Source organism: Eulemur rufifrons, chromosome 24, assembly GCF_041146395.1.
Source record: "Eulemur rufifrons isolate Redbay chromosome 24, OSU_ERuf_1, whole genome shotgun sequence".
NCBI lineage: Eukaryota > Metazoa > Chordata > Mammalia > Primates > Lemuridae > Eulemur > Eulemur rufifrons.
In genome coordinates this window covers 17,625,489-17,644,613 of record NC_091006.1, presented here as the reverse complement: position 1 = coordinate 17,644,613, position 19,125 = coordinate 17,625,489, and the positions used below count along the sequence as shown (strand labels likewise).

Below are 19,125 nucleotides of genomic sequence, written 5' to 3'. Positions count from 1 at the left end.
GCTTTGCAGATGTGATTTAATTAAGGACATTGAGATGTGGAGATTATCCTGAATTATCCAGATGGACTTGATGGAATCACAACAGTCCTTAAAAATGGAAGAAGAGGGCAGGAGAGGTCAGGAAATACAACGTGAGAAGGACTCAACCTGCCTTGGCTGGCTTTGAGGAGAAGGAAGGGCGTGAGCCACGGAACATGGCCGGGCTCTAGTAGTCTGAAAAGGCGAGGAAACGGATCTTCCCGCCAGATCCTCCAAAAAGGAGCACAGCCCTGTCAACACGTTGATTTTAGCCCACTGAGATCCTTGTCAAATTACTGACTGCCAGAAGCATAAGACAATAAATTTGCAGAGTTTTAAGCTACAACGTTTATGGTAATGTTACAGCAGTCATTGGAAATGCATGCAACCCCCATTTAAGGTTAACAGACAAAACACAGGTTGCCCAGTTAAATTTTAACTTTAGGCAAACAATAAATTATTTTTTAGCATATGTCTTAATCTATATTTGTGACATATTTATACTCAAAAATAATTGCAAAACAGTACTGCATGGGATGTACTTATGCTCCAAATTAATATCTTGTTTATCTATTTAATGAAATTAAAATTTAACTGGAGGCCTTGTGTTTTTATTCACTGGAGCTGGCAATGCTACTTCCACAGGAACTGTATATTACCATGAGTTTGAACATGGATCCAGTTCACAATCCACTAGCGGGAGCAAAACCCTACCATGCCCAACAACCCAGCAGAGGGCAACAATGGCTGCATTCAAGACACACCAGGGAGATGCTGGTGTTGCCAAAACAGAGTAATCAGAGGATGAGAATCGGGAAGAATTCTGTCTGGTGCACATCAAGGTGTGGATAGACCACTTGGGTAGGAGGCTTCAGCAAATGGTTGAATAAATGGTTCTGGAATCAGAGAAAGTCATGCAATATGGGTCCCTCTTCTTTGAAGGAACAGGCGCCCCAGAGCAGCCTTCACCTCCTTGTTCTGAAGGCTGTAGATGAGGGGATTGAGCATGAGGGTGACCAGGGTGTAGGACAGGGACACCACCTGCTTGCTCTCTGGGGAGTAGCTGGCCTTGGGGCGCAAGTGGATGACCCCCGTCGTGCCATAAAACAGAACCACCATGATGAGGTGGGAGGCACAGGTGGACAGGGCCTTGTGGTGCCTGGTGGCCCATGGCATCTGTAGGACAGTGGTCAGAATCTTGGTGTAGGACACAGCGATCAGACAGAAGGGAACAATCATGATCAGCACTGTGGCCGCCAACACACTGGCCTTAAAGACCCGGGTGTCCGCACACACCAGCATCAGCAGAGGGGCGATGTCACAGAAGAAGTGGCGGATGCCACGTGGCCCACAGAAAGGGAAGCGGAACAGCCAGATGGTGAAGACCAGCGCCACAGGGATGCCGGCCAGCCAGCAGGCGGCGGCCAGCAGGTGACACAGCCACTGGCTGACGACGGCGGCGTAGCGCAGGGGCCTGCAGATGGCCACGTAGCGGTCCCAGGCCATGACAGTCAGGAGGAAGCACTCAGACGTGACGCAGGACAGCACCAGCAGCAGCTGCAGCGCGCAGCCCACGGGCGACACTCCCCGGCCGGGCCGCAGCAGCGTCACCAGCAGCCGTGGCGCGATGTCCAGCGAGAAGCAGATCTCCACGAGGGCCAGCTGGCGCAGGGAGAGGTACATGGGCGCGCGCAGGGCCGGGGCCAGGCCGGGGAGCAGCGCGATGAGCGCGTTGCCCAGCAGCGCCAGCAGGAAGGCGGCCAGGAAGAGCGCGGCGAGCAGTGGCCTCAGCGCGGGCACGTGCGCGAAGCGGAGCAGGACGAAGTCGCGCGCCCAGCTTTGGTTGGCCCAGGGCGCGGCTGCGGGGGTGGGGGGGGGGGCGCCCGGGGAGGCCCAGGCCTCAGGCATCGGCCCAGGGTGCGCACCGGGGACCAAGTCCAGGAGGGCGGAGCAGGCCTGGGGAGGAAAGCGGGAGGGAGAAGCTGGTGAGGTGGAGAACAGCGCCCACCTGGCCTCTGTCCTGAGTGCGCGCTGCCCAGCGCCGGGGGCGTAGGGCGGCGCCTTGTGAACCAGAAAACCAGGCCGTGCCACACACAGGACCCGGCTTGGACTCCCCAGGGAACGTGGGGTGAAATCAAACGACTTCCCTGCTGGCCTGGCCCCTGCCGCTTCTCTGATGCCTGCTCCACTGAGCTCCATGCACAACAGCTTGTCCACCCCAGGGCCTTTGCACTGGCCACTCTCTCCCCTTGAGATCCTCCTGCCCAATGTTTACATCACTGCTTCCTTCTCTCCCCCACATGTCAGCTAAGACAGCTGCCTTTCGCAGAGTCCTTCCCCAGTGGCTCTTTTTAAAGCGGCTTTCCCCAAGCACTCCCATCAGTCACTACACATCATCTGAATTTTGTCAAAGCGTGTCTGAAGTTGCTGTTTGCTTGTTCACTTGCTGAGGGTCTGCCTGCCCGATTCAGTGTTGCATCCGTGAGGGTTTGAATCTGTGCTTCTGGCACATAGTAAGTGTGCAATAAAAGTTGGTCCATTAAATGCTTGAGTCTCTTTTCCAAAGTGACAGGAGACAAAAACTAAATACGTTTTTGCCATACGAATAGAGAATATGGTAGGATAGCCATCAGAGGCAACGGAGCCAGAGGCAGAGGCAGCACACTTCAGTGCCCACACTGGGGCTAGAGGCTTTGTCTCCCCGGGGGCACCTGTGACAGACACTGTCCTTAGCTAACTCCCTCAGGCACCATCCTTGTCAGGCCTCCATTGCCCTGTTTCAGCAGGAACCTGCTAGGTCAGTTTGCAGAGACCCCACCACCCTTGATAACTGAACAAATTCCTCATTCCTGGGTGTCTGATCCCCGACCTGCCCCAGCAAGAATCCCCCTCACCCCTGAAGTTTCCTCTTAGTAATTTCCAGAGCTCAATCAATTCCATCTCTAGTTCTTTAGGTGCCTTGGAATATCAACTGTGTGAGGCTGAAATGTTAATTATGAGTGTGATGTCATGATTTTCAAAGTCAGTGAACCTTTCATTGTATTCTCCAATTAATAGGTCTATAATAGCTGCGTATTCTTCAAATGATTCGCATATATCATCACGCTCATCAATGACCTTTGCTAACTGGGGAAAATGTTCATCTGAAATTTCCTTTTGAAGAAGTGTTTTGAAAAAAGATAGCTTTTTTCCAAAATGCTTGTATTTTTTGCAACAAGTCTATATCATATATAGACTTAGTTTTACCTTGCAAAGAAATATTCAAGTCATTCTGATTTTACAAGATATCACACAGAAATGCTGCATTCCTATAGAAATCTTCTTTCAATAATTCACATTGCTGATCCTGTTCTTCATAAAATTTAACTATCTGTTCTCACAGGGATAAAATTTTGGCTGTCCCTGCCATAGCCAATGGACTTTAGAACGATAAGGCAAATCCACACTGAATACCTCATTGTTCAATTTTAGCATGTTACGGAACTGACAATACCATGTTGCATTTGCATGAATATAGTTAACAATACTTATAACTTGTTGCAAAGTGTCACTTAAAATAGCTTTAGCACAGAGATTTTGTTGATGCAACATACAATGAAAAGAAGTGAGCATCTGGATATGTTAACACATTTTTTAATCTGTGCAAGAAACCCTTCATGTTTCCTGTCATGGAAGGTGCACCATCTGTACATACACTCATTAAATTTACCAAATTCAGTCCAACTTCATGACATTTATCTTGAAAGTTGTTGAAGATATCTCTTCCCCATGTCAAAAGAGTGCCCAAAGCACTCTTCATAAAATGTTATGACCCAAATGAAGTATGAAACTTGCACCAAGTCAGAAGTATCAGTTGATTTATCCAAAGTGATTGAGTAACACATATTTTCCTTCTGAAGTATTGCATGAAGTTGTTAAGTTGAAGGCTAATTCATGTTGCCAGTTATGGTTCTTGAAAGAGGCAGCTGTTTGAACTTTGAAACATTATAAGGGTCTAAGCACCCTACAACTTCTACAATTCAGTCTTTTCATAATTTTTTCATCACTGGATGGCTTCCCTTTTCCTCCCCCAAGTATATAAGCTACTTTATAAGTTGCTTCAGTGTCATTATTTCCAAGTCTTATTGCTTTCTTTTTTTTTTTTTTTTTTTTGTTGAGACAGAGTCTCACTTTGTTGCCCAGGCTAGAGTGAGTGCCGTGGCGTCAGCTTAGCTCACAGCAACCTCAAACTCCTGGGCTTAAGCGATCCTACTGCCTCAGCCTCCCGAGTAGCTGGGACTACAGGCATGCGCCACTATGCCCGGCTAATTTTTTCTATATAGATTTTTAGGTGTCCATATAATGTCTTTCTATTTTTAGTAGAGACGGGGTCTCGCTCAGGCTGGTCTCGAACTCCTGACCTTGAGCAATCCACCCGCCTCGGCCTCCCAGAGTGCTAGGATTACAGGCGTGAGCCACCGCGCCCGGCCTCCAAGTCTTATTGCTGCTTGAAAAAATTTTCTTTGCTTTTGCTTTTCATCTTTAGATTTCAGCAATACAATCTTTCTCACCCCTCCCTCTAATTTAAAATATTTGGTCCTTATGAGTGTTACAATGCTGATGAGCACTGAATTTCTTTAATGTTGAAATTGCAGTATCACAAAGCAAGCAAATCATCTTATCCTTAGCAGAAACAAGATAATATTGCAATTCCCAACCCTCATTAAAAAATCTGCTTTCTTCCTTCAGTGTTCTCTTGGTCTTCTTTGACATGATGGGCTGTTAAGCAGACAGAATTAAAAAATACTGTTGAGCTGCACCACTGTTCACAAATTCCACTTCAAAAGGAAACACAATACACTGTTGTCAAAATCTGATAACAGACTGGCATACTCAACCCCCCCTATAAAACCTAGCCAACCAGCCTCGTGCAGTAGTGGCACCAGTTAAGTGGGAGAAGTTAGAACTAAATCATGAGTGTAGCAGCCATCAATTTAGCCCTTATGGATTACTAATGTTCTAATTGTGCTGGTCAATCTGGGAGGACTCTTTCATTGAAACTTATTTTATTCTTTGGTACTTTAAATACATTCATTTTAAAAATAAAATAAAAATATAAAAGATGAACAAAAATGTATTAATAAAAAGGATTTGTTCTGTAAAATTTGGATTCAGTCAAAAGGCCACACTGAAGGACCTAGAAGTCCACCCCTCCCTTACACTATATCAAAAATGAAATCAAATGGATCAATGACCTAAATGTAAGACTTACAAATATTAATATAAAACTCTTAGAATAAAACATGGAAAATGTTTCATGACATTGGATTTGACAATGATTTCTTAGATATAACATCAAAAACACAAGTAACTGGTCAGGTGTGGTCACCACACCTGTAATTCTGCTTTCGGAGGTTGCAGTGGGAGGATTGCTTGAGGCCAGGAGTTCCAGACTAGCCTGAACAAGAGACAAAATATAGAATGATTAGCCAAGTGTGGTAATGCCTGCATCCCAGCTACTCAGGAGGCTGGTGCAAGAATATCACTTGAGCCCAGAAGTTGGTGGCTGCAGTGAGCTATGATGATGCCACTGCACTCTATCCAGGCAACACAGTGAGACTCTGTCTTAAAAAACAAACAAACAAACAAACAAACAAAGAATAGAAAAGAAAAGAAAAACAGGTAACAAGAGGTAAAAATAGATAAATGGATGACAGTCACCTTTTGGTATCTGTAGGGAATTTGTTCTAGGGGGATTGGTTCTAGGACCCCCTGTGGATACAAAAATCTGCTGATGCTCATCTCCATCATATAACAAGATGTAGTAGTTGCATATAATCTACACACATCTCCCCATATACTTTAAATCATCTCTACATTATAACACCTAATACAATATAGATGACATGTAAAGAGTTGTTACACTGTATTGTTTAGGGAATGACAAGGGGAAAACAAAGAGTCTGTACAAGTTCTGTACAGATGCAAACATGCTACAGATGCAAACATGCTTTTTTCCTGAGTTGTTTTTTTTTTTTTTCCCCTCTTAGGTACATACCCAAATTTCCCAAATATTTTTCATCCATGGTTAGTTCAATCCACAGATGTGGAACCCGCAGATATAGAGGGGTCACCTGTACATAAAAATTTCACCAAAGGACACAATCTACAGAGCAAAAAGATACCTAACGGACTGAAAGATAATTTTTAAAAATCATATATTTATAAAGGGGTTAACATCCAGGATATATAAAGAATTCCTACAACTCAACAAAAAGCAAGTAATCCCATTTAAAATTTTTTTTAAAGACTTTAATAGGTATTCCTCCAGATATACAAATGCCTAACAAGCACATGAAAAGATGCTCAACATCATTAATCATTAGCAAGATGAAAATGAAAAGCACAGTGAGATTCCACCTCACACACAATAACATAGCTGCTATCCAAAAAAACAAAACCAAAAAAATCAGAATAAGGAAATGAACAATGTTGATGAAGAAGTATATAGACTGGAACCCTCATGCACTGTTGGTGAGAATGTAAAATGGTGCAAGTATGATGGAAAACAGTTCCTCAAAAGGTCAAAAATAGAAATACTATATGATCCAGCATCTCCTTTTCTGGGTATGTACCCAAAAAGAATTGAAAGCAGGGTCTTGAATAGATACCTGTGTACACATCTTCATAGCAGCACTATTCCCAATAGCTAAAAGGTGGAAGTAATCTAAGCGTCCATCGACAGATGAACGGATAAAGAAATGTGGTATATACATACAACAGAAAATTATTTTACCTAAAAAAGGAAATTTTGATACATGCTACAACATGAATGAACCTTGATGACATTATCCTAATAAGCCAATCTCAAAAGACAAATAGTGAATGAATCCACTTATACGAGGTACTAATCAGTGTCAAACTCATAGATACAGAGTGTAGAAATGTAGTTGCAAGAATGGGAACGAAGGGGGATGAAGAGTTGTCATTTAACGACTATAGAGTTTTGCTTTTGCACAGTAAGTTCTGGAGATAAGTTGTGTAAAAATATGAGTTTACATAGCATTGCTGAAATATCCAATGTAAGTGGTCAATGGCAAATTTTCTCTGTTGTGAAATCTCTGTTATTTATTGGGGCTGAAGTTTTACTTAAAGAACCCCCCACATTCGTGGAGCACACAAGCCTTTCTTCATTGTGGATTTTCTGGTGATGAACCAGGTGAGACTTTCTAATGAAGGCTTTCTGGCATTCATTACACTCGTAAGGTCTTTCTCCACTGTGAATTTTCTGGTGCTCATCAAGTATATGTTTGTGGCTAAAGGCTTTCCCACATTCTCTGCACTCATAAGGCCTTTCTCCAGTGTGAACTCTCCGATGTCTAACTAATGTAGAGCTGTACCTAAAGAATTTCCCACATATGTCACATTCATAAGGCGTTTCTCCAGTGTGAACTTTCTTATGTCTCATGAGTCTATAGTTGTACATAAAAGATTTCCCACATTCTCTGCACTCATAAGTCCTTTCACCACTGTGAACTGTCTGATGTTTCATGAAGTTGGCACCATATCTAAAGAGTTTCCCACATTTGTTGCATTCATAAGGCCTTTCTTTCATGTGGATTTTCTGATGCTCAACAAGGAAATGTTTGAAGTTGAAGGTTTTCCCACATTCACTGCATTTGTAATCATTTTGGCCAGTTTGAAAGAATTCCCTATTCTCTGTGTCCCTGAAAGGCTTCCACCCGCTTTGAGGGGCCTGGCGCTGGAGAAGGACAGAGGTGGCCGGCAAGTCCTTCCAACCCTCACTGCATGTGAAGGTCCTCTCTGCCATGGGAACTCTGTGGTTCTTTTCAAATGAAGGTCTCCAATTATCCCCGCTTCTGGAAAGATTCTCTCCGATCTGCTGCTTCTGGTGCTGAAAAAGCTCTGACTCACAAATATACATCTCTTGCTCAGGAAGTATTCCACTGTGCTCAACCAGGTACAAAATGTCTTTCAAGAGTGGGTCACATGGCTCACTGAGCTGGATCCTCTGGGTAGATACACGGGGCACTGGAGTCGTGACCTGTGACATTCCTATAGAAACACCTTGCTCTGAAGGTGCCTCCACATCCTGGGCTCCTTGCCAACAACCTAAAAGCAGAAAAATGCTAGTGAAGTGCATGTTAACTCTGGTGGCAGGAGGCAGCCCCAACACAAAGGCATGTCAGACACACCCATAAATAAGGTCATGGGATTGCTGACAGTCATGGACACTGAGGCCAAGGAGAGAAAGATGGGCTGTACAGAGCTGGGCATGACAAGTGCCCAAGATCAGCAGCCCTGCCAAAGGGTGAGGACACAAGGGAAGGGTGTAGTGCAGGGAGGAGAAGGGGGTCTCCAACTCCCTCCTCTGCAAATGGCCATGGCTGCTGGTGACCAGTGAGCAGCGTGTAGTCTGTGTTCAGAACCAGAAGAATCCGATATTAACAGAGGAGCTGGAGTTCAAGGACCACGGAGGGACACAAGCAGACCTCGTGACACCTAAAATGCAGGTCACACTTTGGAGGGCACTGCAAAGGGTGCAGTGGAAGAGAACAGGTAAGAGGTGGTGGCCACAGAAGTGGGGGCTGTGGGGTGGGAGTGGGGGCAGCCAGGGGCCAGAAATCATACTAGAAATGACAATGGGGAAGAAAAACTAGAAATGAGGTGTAGCCAGGGGCCCTGCTATCAAACAATGGTGAGCACAGGACAGGTACCCAGTGTGATCTGAACCCAGCTCTGACATCACATCTTTTCCCAACTCCCAGGCACCAGGGCCATGTCCCTTTGAGACTTTACTGCCAATACTGGAGTAATACCCGCCATCTCAGGTACACAGGGCCCTCCCCATTGCCCAAAGTGACAATGTCTGGGACACAAGAGAGGCCAGTCCTAGGGAAAATACAGGGAAAGGGAGTGAACAGCACATACCCAGAGAAATCCACATCCCCCATCCTGTAATCACAAGAACTTCACAGAAGAGTCCTGCAGAATCAATCCAATGGTCCCCAAAAGTAGTGACTAGGTCAGTTCCTGAAATTCCTGGCACATAAAAGTCACCAGCAATATCAGCAAGATCAAGGGGACAACTTAGAACACGGAAGTTGCATGCATTTGAACAGGCCTAACAGACCAGGGACACAAGGCTGGTGGGATCTGCATGACAACTTCAACATTTCTGACTCCTGAGCCCTTTCTTGTGAGCCTCAGAGCAGCAGGGAAGGGGGCTGGTAGGAAAAGGGGTACAGAGCCCACAGCCCAGCCCTGGCTCCCACAGCACATGCACCAGGAAACCAGGAAAGGAAGCAGCAGCACCCATGGTTTCACCGCAGGAAAGGCAGAGTCGCACTTAGGTAAAAGGAGGAAGACACAGGCCCACCTGTGTCAGGGACACTGGGTAGGTGTGAGGGCCTTACCAAGCGAGGACAAAAGTGCCATGTTCTCCAGCATCACATCTCGGTACAGCGATCTCTGAGCCTCATCAAGGTGCCCCCACTCTTCCTGGGAGAAATATATGGCCACATCCTCAAAGACCACACGGCCCTGTCAAAATTAGGACTGTTCAGTACATGAGCAACTTCACCAGTTGTGTTTACTTAGGTGTTAGATTTTCTATTCATCTATTTGTCACTCATTAAACACAGAGCCAGGCTAATAGCCAAATTTGTTGCCATCTCCCCTGCCATCCAGAACCCATACTCTGAATCACCTCCTCATCTACCTTTCTCAGACCAAGCCAATATTTCCCTTGTCCTAAACCAACCCAGGGGCAGGTACCACAAATCTAGTGGCAGCCCCTGTGCCTCAGGTGTGCTGGAATCAATCGAACTAGCCAAGTTTAAGTTGGTCACCCTGCCCTGCCTTGTATTTCTCTCGAGAACCTTAACAGAAGCCATGGCCCAAGCTTTTCCCTCACTCCTGTCTTCTGCTTCCTGACCAAATCTGGTGCTTCAGTGGCCATGTGGCCTTGTGTTAAGTGGTGTGGTTCCTCCTTGGGGATTAGCGAGAAATAAATATCTTCTTTCGATGTCATTAGCCTGTCCCTGTTGTCATTCTCATACCCATAAATTAAAACCCCATGGGCACAATCACTGCTCTACATCTCTCTCCAGGACCTCAGTCCCTCTCCCCAACTCCCTCACACAGAAGAGATACCAGGTCCTGGTGGCATGGGTACCTTTTCCCTCCACATTTCCAACCAGTTTCCCTGGGGTCCCTCAGATCTTGCCTCCCAGAAAAACCAAACTTGGACTCATCCTTCTCCCAGTGCCGGGACTGGGGGCCACCCACTCACGCTCCTGCCTGCACATGACTCTTTGGATGGCACCTCTATCACATCTCTGGACTCTGCGCTACTGCATTTCCACAGACCTCCCAGCCCACATCACAGGCATTTCCTTCACCTCCAAACAGGCTACTCAGCACATGGAAATCATGTGGTGTATGGCAAATACATCCAGCATCCAATTCAGCCCCCGTCCTTCCCAGAACACCAAAGTCCTCTCATGCCAGGGGCAGCCCAAAGCCCTGCTTGGAAGGTCTCTCCACCTGCTGGTTTCTCACTTCACAGTCAGCCACCCAAACCATGTGAGGACTTCACGAGGTACTCTTGGCCATCTCTTGCTTCTACATTATACATTCTGTCCCATAAGCATTGAGGACAATTGCTCTCCATGGAAACTTCATTCAAAGCCCAGCGACACAGACCCACCTGCACCTACACCCTTGCCCTACCCGAGTCAAGGCTTAGCAACTCTCCTAACTCATCACGTCTTCCTCCTCAGCGTCCCTATCACGTCTACTCTCTCCTCAGAAGCCTTCTCAGTCCTACACCCCACCATCTGGAACATACTCATCCCCATAAACACTCAGCTCCCTCATCTATCCTGACTCCTCCACCACTATCCACGTGCTTCAGTAGAGAGACCTTGTTCTCTGCCCCCTCATTCCCATCCATTACCCCAGAATGGCACTGCCACCATAACCTAGAAATGCCACCTCCTAAATTTGATCCACAGGCTTCATACCAGTCCACACAACAGCTACCATGTTGTGTATGTCTCCAAACTGAACTCCTCCACTAGGAGTCTCTGGAACATTCATGACATGGACAAAAACTGACTCCTCGTTCTCTGAAGATTCCTCATATGTTGAGTTCCCACATCTTAGCTGACAGAGCATCTATCCTTCTAAATAAGAAAAAACCACAGGACCTTCCCTGATTGCTCTCCCATCCCACCTCCCTAGCTCCCACCCTCTCTATGTCATAAAATGTAGACAGCTCTAGTTCAAAATTCATCCCAAAACCAATCATTCCTCTCACCTCTACAGCCACCACTCTTGTCCAGCTACCACCAACATCCACCTGGACTGACTCAAGAACACCCTCCCAGGTCTCCCTGCCTTTACCTTCACCTTCACAGTCTGTGCTCCACTCTGCAATCAGGGAGAGCCTCTTAAATCCGGACCATATCACTGCCTTCTTCTGCTTCTAACCTTCCCTATACCCCACCACCCTCAGATTACAGGCCCAGAACCTCAGGCTGTCATTCCACTCCTGACGTCTGTGTGCCTCTAGCCAACTCCTTCTCTGCTCCCTATTCCTACCAGATGTGAGACTTGCAGTTCCCTGAAAATGACAGCTCAGTTTCATATCTAAGCATTGAAACATTCCAAATTCTGTGCCCAGGACACCCTGACACATTTTACCACATCAATGTCAAAAATGGAACCACTCCACATAACCTAGGACCAAATTTAGGATACTGAGCCTGGTGGTATTACACACTCTTTAGACATAAGAGAGGGAGAGGAACAGAATAGGGTCTCAGGACACCACCTTTCCTTATATTGGGGTGGCAAATCCAACCAGGAGATAAGCAGGATAGGTGAAAAGTAGGAATTTCTCTACTCACCTGTGCAGGTTCCATTTCTGCCTTCACCAGGGCACCCTGAAGAAATAGACAGGCCATGAGAAATGGGCAATCATGGTAGGATTCTGGAGGCTGAGATGGACTACCTCCCTTTTTGCCTTGCCCTGCAGCAAGCAGATCTGAAATTGATTGCATAAATTCAGCTCCTCAGACCTCAGTGCTGCCTCATAGCAGCTCCATACTCTGGAAAAGAGCTAAACCTCCCTGAGCCTCAGTGTCCCCATCTTTAAATAGAGGATAAGAAAATGTCTCCCACCTCATAGGGCTCATGTTGGTATCAAACATTAGTAATACATAATACATATCAGCTGTTATTGTCCAAGAATTAATAGCTTTATACATGTTTTCAGTGTAAATGAAATAGCAGAGTTTTGAAATTTGGGGGGTATATTTTTGTCTTTTTAAGATTTTAGAAAATGTGATATTAAAATTTTCCATGAAAAGCAAACATTTAGCAGTAAAGTAACATCAAACCAATTATGAAATATTTTTAGAAATTTAATTTACTGAATAACTTTGCTACTAATTGCCCACCAATATGTACATATTTAGAAAGACATTGGTTAATTAGGGTTTAAATCATTAAGTGTTTTACACATTCTTAAGTTAACGAGTTACACAGAGGGGCTGAGCAGGCAGGTCAGCTACTGGTTCTTTCTCAACCAAGCCTGCCTGCCTACTACATAATCCTCTGAAGGGAGCTTGCTAGGGGACCTTGACTAGCATAGTAGATAATCCCCTCTTATCTGACATGAGGAAACAGGGAGGAAGCCATGCCCTGGTCTGCAACCCACCTGCTCCACTAGCCTGGATGGTCTTTCTCTTGTTCCACAGAAAGTGCCCCTGAGACATCAGCCAAGCCAAGTCTAAGCCAACTCACACCTCAGTCTCCATCCTCAGCTAACTCCTTACCCCATCTAGGCCTCCCCTTTTTGCAGACATAGGCCAGAATCCTTCCTATGACAGGTCTGTGCCTTTTGAAAGAGTATTAGGTTTATACACCCACCCATGATCCGGCCCACAAGTCTCAGCCGTCCCGTCCCTCACCACAGGGCTCATCTGCAATAACGACCTTTATACTCCCCTACTCAATCTGATCTTCAGGTCATGCCCTGGTCCAGTCCACATTCTCTAACTTTTCCATATCTCTATCCTAACCCTCTTCCTCAGACTGCAGACCTTTATGTCCACCTGCCCATGTAACATCCCCATCTTGACACATTTGAGAATCACCATGTCCAAAATCCAACCCAAGATCTCCCTGAACCCTTCTCATTATACTGACTTCCACAGCTCTTTTCTTTCAAATGTTCAGGAAACAAAACAAAACACAACCAACCCTTGGAATGGTTCTTGACACTCCCTGTTTTTGCTCACAGGAATAGCTGCTGGCCCTATCTTTCAGATCTATGTGTATCTAATCACATCCTTTCTCTACTAACAACACTCTAGCCCAGCCCCTACCATAATTCTCCTGGGTCTACTGCAGTGGCCTCCTCAACTGATCTCCTTGTGTCCATTCCCTATCCTCTTTTCCCAACTTTAAATTTCTAACTCTGGGCATGTCCCTCTCCTCCACCCTCCCTTCACAACCTTTCATGGCTACCAGCTGCTCAGGTTGACATTCCAGCTGAGACTGCACCAATCTCCCTTCCTCTTTCCTGCACAAACAGCCACCCCAGTGTTCCTCAAAGCGGTCGAAGCCGTGGCACCTGCGAGCCTTCCGGCCCCGATGGGAACTTTCTCCCACACCTCGTCACACTGGCCGAAACGGGGGCCCCACACCAGAACGCCCCTGTCCACTGAACACAGCGGCCGGCTCTGCAGTGACCGGAGCAGGCGCCCCTAGGTCCCAGCTTTGGCACTCGGAGGTGGGGCCGGGCCGGGGAGAGCCCGGGAACGAGCACCCACCTGAGTCGAGCTCACCAGGAAGAGCGAGCCTGGGAGCAGCGGTGACGGGGGTACGACAAGGACAAGGCCGTTTCCAGCCCGTCACCTGGGCCTCACGCCCGCCTCTGTGCGGTGGAGACCAAGCCACTTCTCGGGTTTTTCCGCTCCGTCACCTCGGTGACATCCCAGCCCTTAAGAGGCCTAGGAGAGCAACCAAAATGGCCGCCGCCAGTAACGCGCCGGAAGTCCGCCCACGCCTGCGCATGCGCGTGTGCGACCCTTCATAAGGTTTCATTGGCTCAGTCCCGCCTCCGCATACCATCAGGGTCTTCTGGGTTGTGAAGTTTCCACTCTGCTTCCGGACGAGTCTTAGAGGTTTGATATATCCTTAGGAGGTGGATAAAGGCCCCTTTGTACTCTGAGGGACTTTGGGAAACTGGGGGCCGGGACTCCGAAGATGGGACCGGTTTTGGCTTGATCTTAAAGGAGAAGTACCCTGATTTTCTTGGAGTGCAGTCTAGGATACTCACAAAAATGTGTGGGACCTGTTATTTCAGACTGTGAAGCAGAGCAAATTCCCAAAAACTTACATCCAAAGGGACACACGATACACTGAAGGCACTTTGTGTCTACTCATCCTTGTCAGCTACCTTGTTGCTTTTCAAACACGTAAAGAGTTAAGCTTTGGAGTCTGTTTAATAAACTTCAATATGTTTGGTCCAGGAGAAGAAAGACTGTGGACAAGGCCATGGCCGGAAATTTGCAGGAAGGACAAGACTTACCGAAGTAGGTTGAAAGAGTGAAACTCTGCCTCTCCTTGGAAGAGAAAATATCTTTTCAGGCTGTATAGTCAGCGATTGTGTTCCTACCAAGAAAGCAACACTTATTCAAATAAGGGGTGATTGATCCTTGAACTGATTATAGAGGTCCCTGAAGAAAACAGTATGTTCAAGGTTTTTGAAACCATGTTATAGGACAAATGTTGAAAGAATTAAATATATTTAGATTTTTAACAGAGGGGCCCAAGAAAGATTTTTCTTAAAATACTCACAGGATTTCTTATCAAAGAGCAGAAGAAATTTTCTCTAAGAGCCTAGGAATATGACTGTCATTAATGATGATTGATTTCAGTTTGGAATAAAGAAAGACATTGCTCAGTCGGGAAGCCAGGGACCCTGGTCCTCTCTCTGCCCTTGTCTGCTTCGCTTCTTTGGCACATCACCTCTGGGTGGTTCTGCTGCAAGTGGCCACCTGTCTGATCTCCCCGTCTCCAAGTTCAACGCTAGGAATTTTCCTACACAGCATGTTATATCATACCACACTCCTGCTTGGCAATCTTCAGTGGGTCCCCTTGGCCTCCAGAATAAAGTGGAAATTCCTTACTATCCCTACATGACCCTCATCAATTGGAATATCTTCCTGCAAACCACCTCCTAGATTTTCATGTCTTAATGTTGTTTGTGTATTGTAAGTTTTCACATTCATACATTTTTGTGGGTGCTTCTAACAGCCCTTTCCCTGATGGGCTGTGGATTTCATGCCTTTCTTAAGCAAACCTCCTTTGTGCCAAGAGTGTAAATATCAGTATATTTTCATTTTCTAAATAGTTTACATTTTTAAAATTATATATTCAAACCAACTAGAATTTAGTTCTGTCAAAAGTGTATCAAGTTCTAGCTTTCTTTCTGAATGAATACCCAATTGTTCATATGGAGGAAAGAGTATTTTTCATAGCTGGACTGAAACAATACTCTGCTTGTCTCTGGGGATGTCTGAATATTTGGCTTTGATTCTTGGTCAAGATAAGTGCAGCGAGATTTATGAGTGCTAAGGTCTGAAACTCCCCTGCACACCTCAGGGACCCGTCTGGTTACTGACAGCTTTCACCCAGCATAGAGTGTGAGCCAGCTTGGCTCTGGTCATGTACCCAAAGGAACATAAAAGGCCCTACTGGAAATTCAGACTCAAGTTATCCCAGATCCAGGATTTGTTGCACAAACATTTGTGGTTCAATGTGGAGATGAAGCACGTCTCTTTGTGAATAGGGATCCCAGGAATCTTGCACCTGGACGTCTCCTGAGGCTCCACCACTAGCCTGCACCCTCTCCCATACCTACTGCATCCTCATGTGAGTGAGGGTGCCCTGTGGGTTCGTGTCAGTCCTTTCAAACATCAGAGCCTGAGTAATTGTTGCTGTCCCAATACCACCTTATGTGAAACTCCTACATCATACTAAACACTCATTTTTGTTTCTGGATTCTCTGTTTTACTTTAGAGTTGTATTCCCCAGGGAAGGTTTGTGTGTAAAATCCCCCAGCTCTCTAAGCCTGTTATATCCTCAAAGGAAAAGGGGCCACTCCTCCTCCAGGATCACTTTTGCCCTTTGTTGTTGGGCACATTCCATCCCTTCCCACCCCAACTTGTGCAGCCCTTCTGTCTTTACGTTACAATTCCATTGCTTAGGCTTTAACTTCCCCCTAATAACCAGATTCCTCGTAATCTATAGCTATGTTCAAGTCTCCATTCTCATCCCCAAACTATTTCCACCCCAATTACACATCAAGTTCTGCCCATTTTTCCTCCTCCTTTCTCCTGGACGTGTTCTGTGTAGCTGGTCTGTGCATTGCCTGTCCCCCTCCCTCATATCTCTTTCACTTCACTGACTTCCACCACTGTCACCCAACTTAAGCACATCTTGCAGATGTCCCTTTTAACCTTTTACTTCCTTATTAGACCTTTATACTGCTGACCACCTCTCTGACTTGAAGGTCCTTTTATGGCTTCTGCATGTTCCTGTCTCAGGGGGTCTGTGTCTTCCTTCCATCTATTAAATATTTTTGTTTCCCAGGACCTATCATTGGCCATTGCTTTTTCACTTACCGAGAGCTCAATGAGTGAGTTAGTTCACTCCAAAGGCACTTTACTCTCAATTATCTACAGTTTCCCCAAAGTCATGTCTGCAGACTGAATGTTTCTTTTTTTTTTTTTTTTTTTTTTGAGACAGAGTCTCACTCTGTTGCCCAGGCTAGAGTGAGTGCCGTGGCGTCAGCCTAGCTCACAGCAACCTCAAACTCCTGAGCTCAAGCGATCCTCCTGTCTCAGCCTTCCGAGTAGCTGGGACTACAGGCATGCACCACCATGCCCGGCTAATTTTTTCTATATATATTTTTTAGCTGTCCATATAATTTCTTTCTATTTTTAGTAGAGATGGGGTCTCGCTCTTGCTCAGGCTGGTCTCGAACTCCTGAGCTCAAACGATCCTCCCACTTCGGCCTCCCAGAGTGCTAGGATTACAGGCGTGAGCCACAGCGCCCGGCCCAGACTGAATGTTTCTTGTTTCCTTTACCCACTGGTTGTCCTTCCACACCTTTTCTGTGTTCTTGCACAGTGAGGCTGCATGTGTCATGTAGCCATGGCCATGGGGTGCACCTCTAATAATTACAGGAGCAAGCAAACATAGTATTACACTGTGTCAGAAGTTATTTGGAATGTTTTATACACTTTTACCCTTTACAGCAACTGTATGTGGTAGGTAATACTATTTTCCCCACTTTATAGATCAGAACACAGTCATAGAAAGGTTAAAGAATTTTCCTGAGGTTGCACGATTATGAAGTTTGGGTTTAAAGACTGGAGGCCCAGTAGGCTGGCTCCTCCAGAATCCATGCCCTTAATCAGTTTATTTTGCCTCTCATAGGGTGGGTCTATTTTTGGTTCCTTCATAGAGTGTTTCCCACAAAGCTGTACATATAGGTGACACCGTATATGACATACCTTGACCTCAAAGAGAATCTACATGGGCTTTTATGGGCAGATGTACAAGATTTTAGAAGTTCCAGTGAATGACTGGGTTGGGGTCCTCAAAACCACCCCCACCTTTGATGATTTGCTCGGAAGACTCACAGTACTCAGCATTTTGTCATCCGCAACAGCTATGATTTATTAGAGCAAAAGAATACAAAGCAAACTCGGCAAAGGGAAAAGGCTCATAGGCTGGAGTCCAGAAGAAACAGGCACAATCTTTGGAGTCCTGGCTCAGTGAAGTTACACAGGATGTGCCTTATTCAAGCTCCACCTGGGACTTACGGAAACACATGAGAAATGTCCACTGGGAAGCTCACTGGAGACTCAGTGCCAGGATTTTTATTGGGCACACTCTCCAGCACTTAACCACAATTCTAGAATTCTACCTACAAGGGTAGCAGATGATAAGCCACATTGTTTACACAAAAAAACCAGGGCACACTGAGCTTCTCTTTTTTGGGAGTGTGGTGGGAAACCTTTCACAACCTAAGGTCCCACACCAGCAAGGGTGAACCTTGCAAGCTCAAAGGATAGCAGTCTCTGACCTGCTGTTTTAACTCTTCTTTACAGTGACTTAAATGGTACTAAAATGCTGTGTAAGTCAAATTTCTGTAACAAACATTAAACGGTTTCCTTTAACAAAAAATAATGGTCATAATTTTGTGATGAAGGCTTATAACTATTGTAATTAAAAAAGAAAAAACCTCCTAAGTCACAGTGGAACTTCTTATGAACAGCCTAGCTGGGATGACAAGAGAAAATCTGGTAAGAAAAGACCTTGTCTGCCTAATGCATATATATGTACCACTTGAAGCCATAGGTATGTATATGCGCAGCTACAAATGGTCTAGCTTGCAGATACTCCCTTCGTTAACCTTTGTTTATAAAGCCGTAATGGGCAGATTGATGTGTATTTCTACAGCATATATGTAAACAATTTCTCATCCTTTTGTTGCTGCTATTGAAACTGTAGCTCTTGGCTTCAATGGAGAGAGATATAAAGACTATGGGGGTTCATGATTTCTGCATTGCTAAATGCAAATAAGTTGAGATTAAAGAGTTTGTTGTTTCAGTCGTGGATATATGTCTGTGAGTTTTTCTGGGAGGGAGTGGGAGCAGTCGACTCCATCTGAGAGGCCCTCTATGGAGACAAGATGCTGGAGACGTACGGGAGTCCAGTTTGTGGGAATGTGTGCTCAGACTCTGATCAAAGGATAGCCTTTCCTGTCTCAGTTACGGGATGCTGGAGTTCCTCTGGAATGCTCAGTGATATTGTCCTGTAGTTTTGAGGGTTAAAGATTTTGAATCTGTTTGCCACAGATATGTTCACATCTTAAAATTGTGTGGTTTCAGGTAAATTATAAACGGGTAGCTTATTTTTCCTCCTTCGGTGCAAGGTCGTGAGCCATGGTCCTTATAGTCAGACTATCTGGTCATCTCTTACTTTGAAGAAATTCCTGCTCACTGCTTCCCTTTAGCT

The 19,125-nt window shown here is 45.6% G+C and overlaps 2 protein-coding genes across 2 annotated transcripts; both read right to left on the bottom strand.

The window, feature by feature from the left end:
• Positions 1-930: 930 nt before the first annotated feature.
• On the bottom strand, positions 931-2,217 carry LOC138374248 (olfactory receptor 10A7-like). The gene has a single exon (XM_069456959.1). It carries the CDS (start codon positions 2,215-2,217, stop codon positions 931-933), a length of 1,287 nt encoding a protein of 428 aa, XP_069313060.1.
• A 4,870-nt stretch (positions 2,218-7,087) lies between these two features.
• Positions 7,088-14,015, bottom strand: LOC138374247 (zinc finger protein 548-like). Its single transcript, XM_069456958.1, has 4 exons — positions 13,863-14,015; positions 11,934-11,969; positions 9,435-9,561; positions 7,088-8,130 (listed from the first exon to the last, which is right to left on the bottom strand). The coding sequence occupies exons 2-4, from the start codon at positions 11,946-11,948 to the stop codon at positions 7,088-7,090; spliced, it is 1,185 nt and encodes a 394-aa protein (XP_069313059.1). The 5' UTR covers positions 11,949-11,969; positions 13,863-14,015.
• Between the last annotated feature and the right edge of the window lie 5,110 nt (positions 14,016-19,125).